An 18387-nucleotide genomic window follows, 5' to 3' on the forward strand; every position below is an offset into this window, starting at 1 on the left:
TCAATTGCTGATAACGTTCAGCGGGTATGATATGCTTCTCTGGGCTCTACTCATAGACATATTAAGCACTCTGATAAGAAACAGGAAAATTAGACACACTTGTGCACAGGTCACAGTCTTGTCAATAACTAAGATCTAACATATTATCTGAATATCACTGTTGTATTATATTTTTATGTAAATCTAGGAATAAACAGCGAACTCTGTACATTCAGTCACAGTTCCACAAGTCCAACGAGATTATCCAATCCACACACCAGCATGATGTGTAAGACTGATCAACTGCAGTTATATATTATTGAACCCCCTCCCTCCCACCCAATAAAAGTATGCTTACCTTGACCAGGATTGCAGGACAATGCAACACAAAAGCACAGTATTTATCACTTACAAGATTAAACATGGATAAAATCAGTAGTAACAGAAAATGTTAACACAGTAACTATAAACACCACCATACTTTTGAATTTTTTAGTGCCCTACATGTCATCATTTCTAACATAACAACAACATCCTCCTAGTTACTGAACTGGCATGCTACTTAGTTCTCTGGCACCTTCTTCTGTTTCATCTACTGCTATGTCAACAGAGTCTTTCCATGTTTTATGTCTCACTTGTCCCAGTAGTTTTGGCTCTGTTGGCAATGAGTTAAATAATGGCAATGCCATTGATGAAGTTGTTTTCACATGAATAGATTGAATGTTCTTCCAACCTCGTGGTATCTTTCTCATGGCGACACTAATCGCATGTCGAATGTTATGCAGAATATGGTCTTGAGGCATTCCCGTGTTCCCAACAGGAACAGAACTGGAAAACAAAGTTGAGCACATAAGATAAGAATCCCTGCCTATCAAACAAATTAACAGAATGTCTGAAGTTAGAGCCAGAAGAGTTGGCAGGACAGTTTGAATACATAGCACAATAGCACAACCTTGAGGTTATCCCAGTAATAACATTTTCATCAGAGATCCACAACATATTAGACAACAAGACAAAATGCATACAACACTGTTGTGTAATCCTGGGTAACAGTAACAAATGACAAAACACTAAAGTGCTAAACCCCGCCTGCTACCAGTTGTTCTCTTGCTCAATAGCTCTACAACAGTTAGGCTGTAATTAATCTCACTAACCATTTACTGTAACTAATACAAGAATGCATGTATAGTAATTAATGATACCAGGTCACTGGACACCGGTACCACATGCCAAGACAAGTCTGAACAGCTGGCTGAGAAAGGACAGGCAGTCTTTGTGCCAAATAAGTTTATTTGCATCAAAATCTACCAGAAACACAATAGAGTACGCATACTGCTATACCGAGAGAGAGTAGATAATACTGCCTACATCTGCAATTAAGCAGTCATGGTGTTGCTGTAACCCTAGCACATGCGCGCCTCAAGTTAATTAATCTGTTAGTTCTTTTTCTCTCTTTGCCTGTGCTGTTGAATAAGGACTGTTCAAGTGGCAATGACAATAGTGCTTTCCTGGCAATTGAAATCTACCAGTCACGTTGATCAAAGCTAGCAAAATTCTTGTTTAACTCAAGTAATCAATGATTGATATGCCAGTTGCTAGCATCACATAGATTATGCAACAGCGTGTACCTGTCTGAGACTTAATTACCTGTCAGGTTAATGAACCCCTGTGTTAAGGGTACAGTAAAGACCCCATTCACCTTCTTAGAAACTGGGGACAATAATGCCAGCTGTCCTGCTGATGGCTATGTTTACAAGAAACACGCTGAGAAGTCAATAAGTACAACAAATTGCATGCTACAGATAAGTCGCATGTGACAATGTGGGACATTGGCAATTCCACAAGAACCTATTAAGGTGCAAAGTCATTACAACCTGCAAGTGAAAAAATTCTTCTTCTTTTCTTTGATCTAATTGAATGCTGAGCAGAGTAGTGCCTTCTGTTTAGAAATTTATGATTGTCTAAGCACTTTGATTCTCAAGTTGGCTTTGCATTTAGTGCTTGCTATAGACCCTACAGACCAGACCAGAGTGATCTACATTGATCAGGAGATAACAATGAAAGCAATTGAAGCGCTTATAGTTGTTCAGTCTTAACCTATCTCATTGTGAACAGTGGTTATCAACTCTTCAACCACCGGCATAGCATGATACTCAAGTTTGAAAGGACTGATCAATCACACTTCAAAGCCACGTCCTATATTTTTACTTTCACAGCATGGACATCTGCTACTGCCATGAAAGTGTGATGGGCGTGCGCACTTCACCCGTCGTGACCTTTCCCACACTAGCTTCAGCCTTTCACTGTATTTAAAGGCCGACATGTTCCATCAAACAGATACTTAAGACCAATCAACAAACCAAGAAACATGACGCCTCTGTTTGACATGCTGACAAACATTGGGGAGGCTTTAGCCTCCCCAGTAAAGCCTTCCCAGTTCCCTTACGCTATGTCAGTGCTTGAACACACTACCAGGTATAACCTTGCATAGAGCAAAAGAAAGTACAGTACATTCGCACACAAAGAGTCTGAAACTACTATAAACAACAAAAAGTTATGAATAACTAAATAAAATTTCTATCGACCTAGCACATTGTTCTCAACATGAACTACTGTACCCATTTGATGTTATATCATTTACGCTATGTAGTTGACCAACTAAATGCTCTGTAATGCTTTAAAACCTAACTCAAATATAATAAGGCAAAGTTTCATAGAATGCTAAAACAATACAAAAGATATCACTAGTACTTCTACTGAATCATACAATTGGCAAGTAGCATAAAGTATAATTTTCATTCTGTATGTTTCTCTCTTAATTGACTTAACAACTTTTGCTTATGCTCTTAGCAATCATATTTAGTGTATGCCACATGCAGTACCTGCATGGTCCTCGCCCAAGATAGAGGTAAGTTGCATCACGAGCTTGAGCAATATCTTTCGCTAGATTCTTTGACCTCAGATTCACAGGATGTGGCCTCCTATAACACAACCAATTATTCTCAGAAACTTGCCAACTTTTTGCCACAACTAAAATCTTGCAAGACAAGATGCAAAATGTTCTGTTAATAAATGAAAATTTTTCTATTCCTTTAAAGCATATGCAGTGATTAAAAGTTTCCGTAAAACCATTTCCCAGAATAAGTTCTGTCCACCATACACACTGCTACTTTACCAGCTTTTCTAGTCATTTCTACTATATAATATACAAAGTTCTGCTCTCTCCTAAGTAAAGAAAGCCCATGTCAATTTGCTAGGTCCTTAGCTCGAAATACAGCAAAACAAAGACTAAGAAGCTAAAGTGAGAATGACAAGTGCCATTATACAATGAATATAAGTGTACATGTACAGGCTTGAAAAAGGTCAAGAACTGTTCTGTTGTACCTGTTGTCAGAGCAGCTCAAAGAGGTAATCACAAACGTGATTTCAAACAGAAATCTAAAGCAGCGATAATAGTTTGAACTGCCAGTGTAAATCTAGTACATATATAAAGCTCAAATTGTGTGTGTGTGTGTGTGTGTGTGTGTGTGTGTGTGTGTGTGTGTGTGTGTGTGTGTGTGTGTGTGTGTGTGTGTGTGTGTGTGTGTGAGTTTGTGTTCGCGATACGCAGCCATGTCTATTGTCTGTTCGCAACCAAAATCGGCACGCACACTCGGCACGCAAAGGAGAAGGTTACGTAAAAAATTCCCAAAAAAATTGCACAGGATCCCCTCTCAAGGGGTCAACTCCAATGTAACATTTCTCGCTGACGCGAACATTACACATTCCAGTTCATTCGAACACATGCCCACACCGCTCCTGTGTAGACTGTACGTGTTGTCATCCTTCGCAAAGCTTCGAGCAATCGAATATTTCTTACTGACTGAAGCACTACTCTTCTAGCACTTTCATTTCTCTCCAAATTCAGATTGCATTTGCACCAAATCCAACCTACACGTTTTCTGTACCAAGCGCTACACGGGGAGTGTGTCGATTTCTATTGAAAAAAGCGTGAAGATCAAGATTCAAGCTCATTCAGCACATCCAGAACCTCGCAACAAAGACTGCACGTGACATGTCCACACACACACGCTCAGACTGCGTCTTCCGTCAGAATGCTACAGTATCCTGCCTGTACAAAGGATGCGGCAGTGTATATGATATGCTATAAATATTGATATAATAATGATTGTAAATTGTACATAAATTGTATTAAGTTGAAGATTTAACAAACTCACTTTTTTCTAACGTAGAACTTCTTCCCAAGATATTGAGGAAGCCGGTGGTAAACACGATCATCAGTGAGAAATATATCATACATATCAACCAAGCGAATCCTAGCCTCAAATGATCTGAACTCTCGCTTCAGTTTGTCAAGTGGTAGAACTTTAGTTACACCTTCAACACTGTGCTCTGTCAGTAGTGCCTTAACCTTTTCTTTGCTATCTTTAGTAATCAGGCAAATGCCAGCTTCTCCAGGAACATGTAATGTGTGTGGCAAAGGTCTAGAAGCATACACTGTTATCGCACCAACATGTGTTGATTATTATACATGTAGATGCATACATAAGTGCACACAGACACAGACACAGACACACACAGACAGACAAACACACACACACACACACACACACACACACACACACACACACACACACACACACACACACACACACCTGGAACCTGAAATTCTGCCAATACCCAGTATGGGCTTCGGCATGCTGAGGTATTGGTGAAATTTCAGCATGCAGAATGCATGATTTGGGCGTCTCTGGACCATGCTGAGGACACACACACACACACACACACACACACACACACACACACACACACACACACACACACACACACACACACACACACACACACACACACACACACACACACACACACACACACACACACACACACACACACACACACACACACACACACACACACACACACACACACACACACACACACACACACACACACACACACACACACACACACACACACACACACACACACACACACACACACACACACACACACACACACACACCACACACACACACACACACACACACACACACACACACACACACACACACTGTCACATTTCTGCCTGTCCACTGCAGGCCTATACTATAGTACATCTGTGTAACAACGGTCATGCTCTTTCAGTTGCCTCCTCACTTTCAAATAAAATGTATTCATGCCAACGCTCATTTCCAATTGCCATTACACTGCCTGATTACTACACCCGTTGTTCTGAATGATAAGACCCACATAATATTAATGCTGTGTCTACACCGTCGCCTCCACAGCTATGAGCCTTCTCAATACCATGATATGACCGTCATGCAAAGAACAACGAATTTAGACACTATTTTCCTTATTAAGGGTACTAAATACCGGCAAATTCTAGCTGAAATCATACAACAGACTGTCATTTCAAGTGACCAAACAGGCTGTAAATAGTCTGCAGTTGTCAAAGCACAGTAATGCAATCTATCACATATGGGACAAAAATATTGCTCGTGGTTATGCAATGTTAGGTTCCTGTATAGCTCTTGTAAGCCACAATCGATTGATTTCGCTTTAGTGGTTGCAGACATGTAAGTTCTGTTGTTTACTTCCTACAAGACCTGGCAATTACAAACATGAATTACACTGTATTGGCAAAAACTCTTTTAGAAATGTTTGCAGATCTGATTGGCAGTTTGTCCATCGTCTCTAGTTGCTAGACTTGTACCCAGTCCTCCTCCTCGCGTGCACTCCATGTATGATCCTTTGCAAATACTACTCTATGACTGAACCAATTAAGAGCGTGGCATATTCCTCCAGCATGAGACATAGCCAGCCAGCCAGCCAGCCAGCCAGCCAGCCAGCAAGCCAGATAGCCGCAAACCGCGAGTCAGTTAATCCTTACAGGTTTTGAGTACACTACTCGCCAAGTCTTGTGACTTTACAAATTCTCGTTTCTTATGGCTCATAACTAAAACAAGCAATTAAAGCTAGCCATCTAGGCATGGACATTGCTCTGAGAAGCATCTCACAAACAACATAGCACATGAATATTGTGCCATAGAAGTGACACTATTGGTGAGCTATGCTACAGTGTAAACGCAAACTTTAATATCAGTCGGACATTTTCAATCGGAACAGGCCTCTTCCTCTCCCAACCACTTTAGAACTGTGACTGAAGAAAATGTCTGGTTGTTGAAGATGTCCTTAAATCTGACATCGTTATATAAATTTTTAAATTAATCCATGTCTTAACACCCAAATACATTTAAATTACATTAACTAAAAATAATTAATTTAATTAATTAAATAAAATTAATTAAATCACTGTAACATGCACGTTCAGCTCACATGTAAACTTACATGCGTTTCGGCTTGACCGATGCCTGTGATATCTTCTTAACAGCAATCTGTAATGAAATCACTTCGTTCTCGTTCAGTAGTGACATCTCTTTGCCCTTGGTTTCACGAAAATACGCTAGCAAAGCTGCAACAGCTTTGCTAATCTATGCAACAACAAAATATACACAAAGCTATGTTGAACCACCTGCTGGCCTTACTTGAGTTCTGTCAATAACTTCTGGGTCACCCATGCGGTATTGCCTGCTAACGTGCGTTAGCTCGGTGTTGTGGGGGGTTTGTTCGTCACGTGTTTATCACGTGCCATTTTGCGCTTCCGGGAGCGTGCCAGTGCACTGCTAGCAAGAATTTGGGTGGTTGAGTTGTTGCATCAAGCTGAACGCGTGTCGGGCATTTGCCGTGCTCTAAATCGTTTATTTCACGACAGTGAAGTGTCATGGTAAGGAGCACTCTGTTGCACGTTTTGTATGAGACATTTTGAGGTGTTGTTCGTTGTTTGGATGACTTGATTAGTTGGCGTCGTGCCAAAATGTTGCTAGCCTAAAGTCTGTTGTGTCGTCTTACCGCAGCAACCGAACGTCCCGTCCGTCTAAGTGCATGGATGTGTGTATGTTTCTATGTGACTGTATGTGTGGGTGTGGGCGATGCGGCTCGTTGCTCGTTGTTGGTTGGTTGCTTTGATGACTTTATCTTGTTGCTAGAGTGAGGTCGAGTATCTTCGTGGATTGGAAGGCTTACTGAACGAGCTGTTCTCTCAGGATTGCAGCAATGAACGGAAACGGGAGATCGGTATGTAGGCAACATGTACACTCAGAGTGAAACAAACGTCATTGCTCTGTCGCCTGTGACGTCACTTGTAGGTGTTCTTTGTGGAATTCGGAATTCGGTTATAAGTGTTTGTCATTTTGTAGCCACGCTAACAATGATAATGTGATGTTTTGTCATTGTTAAGATTCTTTGGGTTACAGTCTTGTCAATTTCTTCCGCAAGTCCAAAAAGGGGGAGGGGCTGGCTAGATGAGGCTAAGTCTAGGTTTCAATTTCTTGGCAATTCTAGTTTTCAATTTTGCTAAAGTCTCTTGTACAGACCCATTTAGCCTCAGACTGTACATTGCCGTGGGCTCGGTTTGATTATTGTAAAAGAATTTAATTTTTCTTGACAATGAAATGTGTGAACATCACAGAAGAACAAAGCATCTATGTGAACTTTTTGACTTATAAGCCAGCTGATTAGAGTCTTTACTAGTGCATTTCTCAATAATGATTGAATGTTGCAATATGGAGCAATTAGTAGTGTGATGTGCACTTGTAACTGTCATGTGTGTTATTTATGTTTTCTCAGAACAAATTCTCAGCCAGTTTCAACAGCAGTCTGGATCGTGGCGCTACTGTCTTTACTTTCTTAAGCAGTCACGTAATCACTTTGTTCTTATGTTTGCACTGAAAGTGTTGGAGGATCTGGTGAACAAAATGTGGGCATCTGTTGTTGATAAAGATCGACTAGAAGTGCGACAGTTTCTTCTGGACTTTGTAATGTGGAGCCATGGTTCAATGTTAGTAGAAAATTATATACAGAAGAAAGCTATCAAAGTGGTGGTTGACATTGGCAGAGCTGATTGGCCACACAAATATCCCGAATTTTTTATTAGCATTATTCAGCTGATTCAGGACCCTGACAAGTGTAGCCTTGGCCTTGTAATGGCATTGACTGCATCTGAAGAGTTGGCAACTCCGAGGGAAGATTTGAGCATGGCAAGGAAGGAAGAGCTTCACAAATTGCTACTTGAGATTGTGCCAAAACTATTAGCTGTTACTTTGTCTGTTTTGGAGAGAATTGCTGACAGACAGCGCCAAACAGTGGCAGAAACTCCTCCTTCTTCTCCAGATAGACTGTCTCAGGCCATATCTTGTGATTCTTCGATTAAGTTCCAATTGCCTGCCTCTCAGCAAGAAAGAAAACCACCCCATCATTATGCTCCTTTGGATGTTCGGTCAGAAGAGTTGAGCAACCATGCATTGGAGTGTTTGGTTCACGTGTTTAGTTGGGTGCCACTGGCAACAGCTCTTTCGCCTAGCCTCTTGACTACTATTTTTCATTTTGCCACGGTGGGTTGTGAGATCGGAGTGAATGCGCAAAGTTCATCTTGTGCAAATCTGGGCAGTCTTGCCATGAGCTGTATCAATGAGTTGGTATCAAAGCACCAGATTCCGATAGAGTATGAAGACTTCCTTGTCACTCTCTTTGTGCAAACGTTTAATCTTCTTGAAAGAATCACCGAAGAAGTAATTCCAGGTTCTAATGCCAGTGGAGAGCCAGAGAACCTTCTTCGTCATTTGGAGGACAGGTTAGCTATTGTTATTAGGCACTTCTGTTTCCATGTTTAAAGGTGAATTCCCATGCAAAAACAAGTTGTTCTTGAAAAATAGTGGAGGAAGACCTGGATCGTGTTGTATTGGAAAAATCTCGATTAGCGTGACTCAACTTTCTACATCAAATTATCGCTTGATTGGAGACAACACTTGAACATTCATTCACCTTCACTGTGAGGTAGGTGTAGCTTCGTAGTGATGAGAGGAAAACGCTGGAGGCATTCGTTACGACTTCTCATGCGTGTAGGTTTGGAACTCTGAGGAAACATGGCATCGACTTTCGCTTTGACGTGTTCTACTAGTTTACGACTCTTCTAGCTAATCTCAACTTTCCTAACTTCGATTTGAGATATGTAAGGTTCATTAGTATGCCGGTGACTTTTAAATTTGTTGTCAACGTGCTGGAAACAGAGAAAGAAGTCTCTTTAGATTTCTATTTGATTGAGCGCAGTTGAGAGAGGAGATTCTGCGTTTGAAGCTAAAAGGGAGGTAACTGAACCACATCCCAGAGGATGCTTAGATCACTTTCAGTCAGACTTCTTTGAGAGAGATTTCAAAGCAGAGTCAGTGGGCTGGTTAGGGTTAGGGTTATGACTGGTGTAAAAGCGTTGTAGTTTCCTACCTGTTCCAGTCTCATTGCAGCATTACACGTCAAAGTGGAAGTAGATGCTGTGTTTCCTCGAAGTTGCAGACCTATGCACATGAGAAGTCATAATGAATGCCTCCAGTGTTTTCGTCTCATCACTACTGAGCGGCACCTACCTCACAGTGAAGGTGAATGTTTAATTAAAGTGTTGTCTAGTGTAGAAAGTTGCCTTGTGCTAATTGAGATTTTCCCAATACAAAACAACTCAAAATGCGATTTCTTCTTTATGTAGTTGCTTTGAATAGTGACTAGGGTACTGTTAAATTTCTCGAAAGCAAAGTTAGTTTTCAAGAGCAACTTGTTTTTGCTTGCGAGTTTCTATTTAAATGTTATGTAATGTTTCATTAGATAACTAGAGTGTGTTTGCCCTATGCATACATAAGCATCTTTGATCTATACTGTGATTAACATTAATAGATGAGAGTACATGTACCTGTTTCTGGTATTTTAGACAACTTTAGTTTTGTCTTTTTGTGTGTACTTCTTTTGTTTAGCTTCACTCATTCCAGTTAGCAGGTTTCTTAATTAGCAAATGTTGTGATGTTTGTTTGGTTCTAGGCACATGCTGTAGACATATTTGTAGTAGGTGCTATTGCTATGAAACAATGGTGTTAGGATTTTTTAAAGTTCACACAAGAAACTAATATTGTAATGTTGCAGATTTGCTTGTGTAGTTCTTGTAGTGCTCTGTACATGCATATATATGAGCTATTATAGCACTTGTAGCTTTCAAGGTTGTCACAACTTTCAAGACTTTTCAATATTTGTAAAATAGTCTAAACCTAACATACATTCTAGTACATTGCAAATATTAATATTTATGGAAGTCAGTTTACACAGTGTCTTGTGCTGTCTTTATAGCTATATTGAGAAGTTCTCTGAGCTGCTTAGAGTGTTTGTCAGTAATCACTTGAGGCGTGTTGAATCTAGTGGCTTCTTTTCTATCCATGACTTTTTGTCATTACTGTACAAGTACACTTTTAAACAGGTGAGTTAACTGTTACTGAATGGCAACTGCAGTGACACATTAATGTTTGGTATTTGCTAGCCTTTGTTGGATGGTTTCTTTATGTCTCTCGAAATTTGGGATGCATTTCTTGACTACATCATTGGAAAAACAGCAAGTCCCAATTGGCAAGCGTCTGTGGCTGGCACACATGATCAATACAAGGAAGTAGTGCTGTCTCTGGTAGACAGTCTGCTAAAGAAGGCACAGTTTCAGTATAATAGTACTGAATTACAGGATATGGAGAATGAAGGTGATGCTGAGGTTAGTTGTTTTTATTTAGAAATACCACTGGCATCTACCCCTTCGGGCTGATATGTAACATTTACCAGAGTTGACAAGTAATTGTTACAAGTTGTTAGATGACTGATTTTATGTTTATTTTTTGCCAACTCTGAATTGAATGACATACTTGGTATTGCTTTAGGGCTTTAACTGTCACTTTTATAGAATTATGAAAATCTTATTACATTGAGGTGGCAAAACAGCAAATACAACACATAAGGTCCCTGTTTGCTGCATGTCTGTTTCTCATCACCCAGGCTCTCTCACTGACACAGGCACGAGCCAGTAGAGGTGACACTGGAAGTCAGCAGGCACAGCTATTCAAGGAACACAAGAGATCAGCATTAGTCTTTAGTGGTGTACCAGACTAAAGGTCTGATTTGGGGATCCACACTAATATAACATGTAGTTGAGCATCTTGTAAAATTTCGGACGGGGAAAAGTCAAGATGTACGATTTACATGCTCTGGTTGTATTGCACATTGAGGCTTGTCAATTGGATGCGGGCGGGTGATGAGAAGCAGACATGCAACAAATTGGGTCCTAAAAGCAAAGCAGATGTTTTGTATAGTGTAAACCTTTCTCTAGCTCTACATTACTGGTAAATACCGTATTCTCCCATAATAACGCCATACCGAAATAACACCCATGCCGGTATGTACGCCCATGTATGACATGCAAGGACTTTCAGACTGAAAAACGCCCATGCCCAAGTATACGCCTCAGGATTCGTATGCGCAGACCAAACAAAACGAGGTCCGAAGAACATTCGTCTTCGTCTGTGTTTGTTTGATGAGGTTGTGGTGTCTGTGTTGCATGAAAGTTCTTTCTATTTCTTTGTTGCAATTAGCCTTGATGCTTTTGACAGGCTTCAAGCCGACCACTTCAATTTGCATGTGTAGTGTGTAGTTTCTGTGTCTGTGTTGCATGAAAGTTCTTTCTATTTCTTTGTTGCAATTAGCCTTGATGCTTTTGACAGGCTTCAAGCCGACCACTTCGATTTGCATGTGTAATGTGTAGTTTCTGTGTCTATGCTGATTGTGTACAGACCTTCACAAAAGTATAAAGCCACTCCCTGCATGTGACTATAACGGAAGTTTGAATGACCACAAAAATATTGTAAAAGCTTTTGGAGAAATAATTTAAACTGTAATTTACTGCAAATTGTCTATTCTAAACTAGAGGGAAGGACTCTCCCTATTGGGTTTGTTTGGTATGACAGAATTTTGAATTTTGAAGTGTGTGCTACTTTCACCACAAAACAAACAGTGATGAATAGGTCAACAAAACATTTTTGTTATTCAATTTTGCCATTTGCTGAAGGAAACCTACACATGCTTTACCCATTATCTACTTGAAATACGATCTTCTTTCAGCTTTTATTTAGAAAACGAAAAACCACTATGACATCATTGAGGGGACTATTTGTCGTTTTTGTCAATAAGAAAACCCACAAAACCCACAATAACTTGAAACATCAACGTCTAGAAAACTAAATCTTGTAAAAAAATCTACTGGATTCTTTAGACTGTTCTACTAAATTCTTTAGACTGTACACAAAATTTCTAAAAGTGTCACCTCCGGTTTGAAATGGTTGTGGTCGAAATGTTGCAAAATGATGTTGATAGCAGGAAATCTTTGATTGTCTAGTCGTTGTTTGAGCTCACAAAGCTGCCAAATTGCTGATTCCTGTAGCTGAATGACCAATCTTTCGTTAGATGAAATTGAGGGAAAGTCGGACGGCTGGTGTGAGCTTGGGGATGCCCCAAGATCAGCAGCTCAGTCCACAACATTGCGCTAAAATCGAAGCCTTGAAAGAATGTGGTCTGGGTGAGCGTAACATCGCCAAACCCATCAGTGTTTCATGTGGATCGGTGAAAAACTGTCTAAAAAGACTAGCGGCTGGAGCAATAAGCTGTAAGAAAAGATCTCGTCGGCCGAGAAAAACATGTGACAGAGATAACCGCTTTCTGGAGGTGAGGGCAAAGAGAAATTGCCGTTTGACATCGCGCCAGCTGAAATGAGACTTCGAGAAGAGCGCGAGACAAGCTGTTTCCAGATCTTTAGTTTGTCGTCGACTTGCGGAGAGAAATGCACGCCCGTCGCCCTCGCAAGAAGCCTGTAGACGACCAAACATCGTTGTCTCTGGCCAATGGTTTTGTGACAATGACGTCACGGTTTTGGATTGTCCTCCATGTTCGCCTGACGCCAACCCAATTGACAACCTTTGGCGAATCTTGAAGGTAGCAGCAACCATTGGTCACCCTCGCGAAGAGTGGACGGCATTGCAGGCGACATAATTTGCGTGATTTCTCTAGAAGAAGTGCGCGCACTAGTAGAGTGTTCCGCAACGAGTTGAATCAATCCGGAAAGCAAGAGGAGGAAACACGAAGTATTAGAGCAAAGAGTCGACATCAAAGAAACATTTCATAAATAACTGGCTTTTGAAAGCCAAAAAACAGTCTGAAAAGATCATTTTGCTAGACTGTGCAGGCACCCACGCAAATGCTGTTTACATTTTGCTTCGTAACGCAATGACCTTTGAAGTTTTCTCAAACAAAATTTGTCACGTTCTTGTTCTGTTCTTACTTTATCACATGGCCTATTTGTTAAACGCTGTTTATAAGTTCTAATCAGTAAATCAGCCTGAAAAACTTGTGGTATAGTCATGTGCAGGGAGTGGCTTTATAATTTTGCGACGGTCTGTATGGATACCAGTATCTTTGATCTTGCAAATGGATAATTGCAAGCATTTGTTGTATTTCTGCCTTCAAGTGTTTAGATGATGACTGGCTAAACGACAGCATATTGCAACCATGTACTGTATATGCCTGGGACCAAAATAACGCCCATGCCCTAGTATAGCCCAGCCTTGTCCCCAGACTCTCTCGCGCTAGTCTTGTTCGGTGCCCGAATGACAATTCCATCTCACGCCTGGAATTGTCATACAGGCACCGACAAGACTAGCACGAGAGAGTTCTGGGACGAGGCTAGTATAACCCAGAAAAAAGCATTTCTTTTCTATACGTCCAGGGCGTTATTACGGGCGAATACGGTATGGCTCTATCTTCAGATGACTATCACATGGCACCTGCCAAATACAACATACAATATATAAGATGGGAATGTGGGAATACAATGTGCGGATGAAGAGCTGTACTGCTCATTTGTTTGAGCTTCTAGCAGTAGTTTTCTTGTGCTGTATAAGTATCCACTTTTCACTAAATTTCAAAGTCTATCATGGCTTGCAAGAGGCAGGAAACGCTAAGAGTGGAACAAGGCACTGCATCCTGCTACTGTTGGCTTGTTTTGCTGTCGGTCAGTATTTGATCATGACTTAGAATTACTAGATGGTAGTTGTTTTGCTTGCAAATGCTTTGAATTAATCTGTTTAGTTTGGCACAGGAGGCATTTTATAAACTTATTACTATAGATCATAGTATGATGAGTGACTGTGGACCAGAATGGTGTTTTTTGGAGGTACTGTGTTACCATGTACTTTTATAGCATTCTACGTCTGTGTGAATGCTGTTATATTGAAGTGTTTACTGTGTGATGGTTACTTCCATCTATTTAGCAACAAGTACGTGGTCGTAGTCATTTGTTATTAAACATGAGCACAGTTTTCACAGATATTTGTAACATGGCTAGTTGACATTGTAAAGAAATGCTCCATACTTATGTGGGGTTGTCAGAAATGGTACTAAGTTTACTGTACATTGCTATAGCAAGAATCCGAATGGCAGCACTTCGTAAGTCGAATTCTTGATATTGCTGCTAAAGCAGCTGAACTCTATGCTGATGAAGTAATTCACATGATGGTATGCTTATCACATGTTTCATATCTCTACTATTGCAACATGTGGTTTTACTATTCAGCTTGCTGTCTTCTCCAACAACGTCAGTGTATATGAAGGAATACATCACCTAATTACAGAAAATGAGCAAGGTATTTGCCTTGGGGTTATCTCTACATCTGGACTTTAGTTGTGACTATATACTTGGTGTTAGGTCAGTCGCTGCAAGTTGCTACAGCTAAAGATGCCGAGCAGCTTCATACAGCTTTAAGAGACCTGACTACAAGCATCCAGGCTCTTGGGTCTGTTGTTGATCACTTTATTGGTGATCAATTTATGAATCGATATGAGCGGGCATATGCCTTGGTGGACAAGCTGTGTAAGGTTGTTCTGTACAGCACACAGCATGCACTTTTTGTGATTACAACTCCGGTGTCAGAATTGATTCAACCAGCTTTGCAGGATGTGTAAGTTGGTCGTCCACACACTCAACTGAATGTGTATCAGTGATGTAACAATTGTTCTTGTTCTGTTTAACCTTACTGTTATATTTAAGTTAAAATGTTTAAATAACGTACTTCAGTTGTTTACATTGTTGTGATTTGTACTGAGTCGTATGACTTTTATCAGAGTATTATAGATTGTCGATGTATTGTCTAGTATGACAATATTTGTAGTAAGTTTTGCAGCCCTGACTGCTTCAAACTCCAGTGAAGCTTATACTCGGCGGATGAGTCAACTGGTAGCGGCATTGTGAGCAGATGAGCATTCCAACATTGAATGTTGATGTGTTTTCTCATGTTTTGTAAGGATCAACTGACGTATTACTTAACAGTGTTGACTGTTTTACAGAGTGATGCTCGAGGCTACCTACCATACTCAGAAGTGACTCAACAGCAGTTATTAGCTCGCTTGTTGTAGGGTGTTGGTTTTCTTTTTTTACAAAGTATAGTTGTCTGGCAGTTTGTTTGCTACAGACGGTGGGAAATCTGTGACAGTTTGTCACAACATAAAATATTTAGTCTTTTTTTGCATCTATCGATTTTTGTGTGGTATCTATTGAGAAAATACTAAAGCTACCAATGTAACCATGTGCCTTACGTTCAAATTCCAGAGTCATTGGCTTCATAGATTTCCTCTCTATTAACTCAGTATAAATAGGGCATAAAGAAACTAAGTATTTCCAGTCTGTATATATACCACATTGTTAGAAGTAAAAACTATATTTAAATGATAGTTTAAATTTGTGGTGCACTTATAACGAGAATCGATGTTTTGAAGATGTCGACATTTGCTGCTGTTTTGTAATTATTATTTTTTTCTAGGCATGCACAAGGGCTGGCTACCCTTCGAACATACTGTCATTGGTTGTCACAGTTCTATGTTGAAACTGCTAGGCGACGAGAACATGAAGACATGTGTGCTGGTCTCATTGTTCAGGAAGTTGATGCTATAGCTTCTGTTCTAGACAGAGTTGCACCAGAGACAGTTCACATGGCAGCTGCTGCCTTGCTGGTATCCCTCTGCACCACTGTGAGACCACATTACATTCTAAGCATGAAGCCGCTACAGTTGATGCTGAAGAATGCAGCTTCGGGATCTCTTGCAGCATTGCCGTATCAAGCACAGCTGTTAACGTTCAAAGGACTTTCCAGTGCTTTAGTCATCCCTTGGCCAGAACTTGCTGATACCGACCAGGTGTGATGATTTTTGTGTATCTAATGTGATTTTGTTGATTATTTGTTTTGGTTAAGCAGCAGTGGGATGCACGAGCAGCTGAACATGAAAAGCTTTTGAAGGGGTTATCACAGCAGTTTCGTCTGATACATTCTGTGGAGAGTTTTGTTGGTGACAGAGATTTACAAGGAAGGGGTATAAAGACACACACACACACACACAACACACACACACACACACACACACACACACACACACACACACACACATGTGCACACACAGACAAACAAACAAACACATACATACTGATACAAACACACACAATTTAGTCATAATGTGTTTTCTCTGAATTTTAGCAGCACCTTTCATCAAGCGAGCTTTAGCTATTCTGACTGAAATACTAGATGCTGTAAAATACCAAGGAACGAAGTCAAAACTCATTGTATTTCAAGCTGTCCGAGAGCTAATGGAATCCTGTTTGGTGTTATTCACTGTGTACATCAGACAGCCAGGTGTGCCTAGTAATGGCTTCTCTCCTTGTAAGGAGCAGATTTGATGTTGATGTCATGGCTTTCTTGATATTGTAGATGTGATTGATTCCATTATGACATTCCTTTTGATACTTTGTGATTCCTTGAAAGTACAAGTTGGTCCAAAGTTTATTGAGAAGACAATACAGACGATAATGAGTTTGTTTACTAGGTATTTGTCTGTGTGTCTGACATAGTGATACAAATGTGTGGTACTGTACAGTGGATTGGTGTTTGTAGTGTTTGTTCTTTCTAGTGAACAGATGTGCGAGACTGTTGTGAAAGAGAGTGAGAATGGCTGTCGAGTGATTGAACGGTATGTTAAACTTGTTCATTGTGGTGATTGTGTTTTTCTTGGTTTGGAGTTTATGTATTCTTTTAGGTTTTTGAGGTTGCTACAGGTAGTGGTTCAGGAACAAGGAAGGGCATTCAAAGGATTTCTTCCTAACATAATTGCATTCTGTATGGAACAGATCCATCCATTGGTTGCTCATGTAACACTACCGGGTGTTGTATGTATAGTTGTGTTCTTTGAATAATTTGTGCTTAGAGAGATGTTCCTGATATCAACTCCGTCATGTTCGAACTGCTACAAGATGTACTGGTTCATCACTGGCGGTATGGTGACACTTGACTAAAACTGGATAAGCAGGTAGACAGGCAGGTAGAGAGGCAGTAAGCAGATAGTCAGACATAGACAAAGAGAGACAGGATATTGTAAAGCTTAAATAATTAAAATACTTAAAGGATGTATTTAGTTATTGAATCAATAAGATCTCTTTGTCAGACATTTCTTCCCCACTTCTGTTCTTCAAAAAGTCAGGAACTCTTCAAGCTTGGATGAGCCAATTGATAATGAAGGCCAGTTTATGGTCATCATGAAGGCTATAGGAGAGTCTCTGCTTCGACCTGACATCACTTTCTTCAAACAGAATCTGACTGCTCTGGAGAATCTCAACAGCAAATGGCGTCTTTACCATAAGGTTAGTCTGCAACAGGCCTGAGTTTGCAAATTAGAGTAGACAGCAACACATGCAAGGGGAAACTACTGGATGGAATCATTTCCATGTTTGGTCATACAGAGTGACGCTAATTGTTGTTTGGGTTCTAGGCGGTTATCCGCGGTGGCCTTCTTGCCCAGCTTCTCAGCGTGTTGTTGCATGTATTGGTAAAGAAATCTCACGACTTGCTGCGCGAGGAAATAACCGTCGCTCTGCACAACATGGCAGCTGTCGACTTCGACCACTTCTACCGTCATTTCCTGCCACACTTCTTGTGGTCAGAACTGGAAGGGTTGACGGACACTCAGAGGGAGGAGTTGGCGAAAGGAGTCAATTTGCACAAAGTGATTTCTCACTGATGTTACGTGTCAATGCACGCTGCTAGGCGATTGATGTGGTTTTGTGTTTGTTGCAGGACCTACCGACGTTTACGCAAACTATACATCGACTGACCAGCGACGTTCGGTACTATGTGGTCTGTAATAGTAGTCTCCCAGCAGGCTCTGTGAAGTTGTAGAATGGTTGCGTGGGAGAGGAAACTAAAATGTTGCTGTAAGCGTACTGTACTATTTTTCTACCGTACGATTTGTCTTGACGATATTATGAAATATAACAGCTGCGCCGCAGTAGGGCAGCTTCGTAGAGGACGTGAGAAACTACACTTTCACGTCATCCCAACACGTAGAATTTCGGTATGCTGACAGGATGTTGGTTTAAGAAAGAATGTTGGTAATGTGGGTGTCGCT

At 40.6% G+C, this 18387-nt stretch overlaps 2 protein-coding genes across 3 annotated transcripts; one reads left to right on the forward strand and one right to left on the reverse strand.

The window, feature by feature from the left end:
• Nucleotides 1-338: 338 nt before the first annotated feature.
• LOC134184536 (ribosomal L1 domain-containing protein 1-like) lies at nt 339-6580 on the reverse strand. The gene is made up of 5 exons (XM_062652251.1): nt 6531-6580; nt 6334-6476; nt 4197-4463; nt 2862-2960; nt 339-807 (listed from the first exon to the last, which is right to left on the reverse strand). Exons 1-5 carry the CDS (start codon nt 6561-6563, stop codon nt 522-524), a joined length of 828 nt encoding a protein of 275 aa, XP_062508235.1. The 5' UTR covers nt 6564-6580; the 3' UTR covers nt 339-521.
• A 66-nt stretch (nt 6581-6646) lies between these two features.
• LOC134184183 (exportin-6-like) lies at nt 6647-18283 on the forward strand. Of its 2 annotated transcripts, none has more exons than XM_062651806.1 (18): nt 6647-6769; nt 7032-7119; nt 7672-8674; nt 10207-10333; nt 10394-10615; nt 14365-14457; nt 14516-14585; nt 14648-14900; nt 15759-16131; nt 16191-16305; nt 16467-16622; nt 16698-16812; nt 16897-16956; nt 17023-17134; nt 17191-17258; nt 17428-17623; nt 17752-17985; nt 18057-18283. In XM_062651806.1, the coding sequence occupies exons 1-18, from the start codon at nt 6767-6769 to the stop codon at nt 18156-18158; spliced, it is 3390 nt and encodes a 1129-aa protein (XP_062507790.1). In that variant the 5' UTR covers nt 6647-6766; the 3' UTR covers nt 18159-18283. The 2 variants fall into 2 exon arrangements, with proteins under 2 accessions (XP_062507790.1, XP_062507791.1); XM_062651807.1 differs by having other exon boundaries at nt 16470-16622.
• Nucleotides 18284-18387: the final 104 nt, after the last annotated feature.

This window comes from Corticium candelabrum, chromosome 9 (assembly GCF_963422355.1).
Source record: "Corticium candelabrum chromosome 9, ooCorCand1.1, whole genome shotgun sequence".
In the NCBI taxonomy this organism is placed as follows: Eukaryota; Metazoa; Porifera; class Homoscleromorpha; order Homosclerophorida; family Plakinidae; genus Corticium; species Corticium candelabrum.

Excerpts from the sequence above, each read along its gene's own strand:
- LOC134184536 (XM_062652251.1), bottom strand. The coding sequence starts at position 6,563 with ATGGGTGACCCAGAAGTTATTGACAGAACTCAA. Across the intron at positions 6,477-6,530 it reads AAGTTATTGACAGAACTCAA|ATTAGCAAAGCTGTTGCAGC; the intron begins GTAAGGCCAGCA and ends GTTGTTGCATAG. Across the intron at positions 808-2,861 it reads CTTGGGCGAGGACCATGCAG|TTCTGTTCCTGTTGGGAACA; the intron begins GTACTGCATGTG and ends TTTGTTTTCCAG.
- LOC134184183 (XM_062651806.1), top strand. Across the intron at positions 14,458-14,515 it reads ATGAAGTAATTCACATGATG|CTTGCTGTCTTCTCCAACAA; the intron begins GTATGCTTATCA and ends TTTACTATTCAG. Across the intron at positions 16,132-16,190 it reads AACTTGCTGATACCGACCAG|CAGTGGGATGCACGAGCAGC; the intron begins GTGTGATGATTT and ends TTGGTTAAGCAG.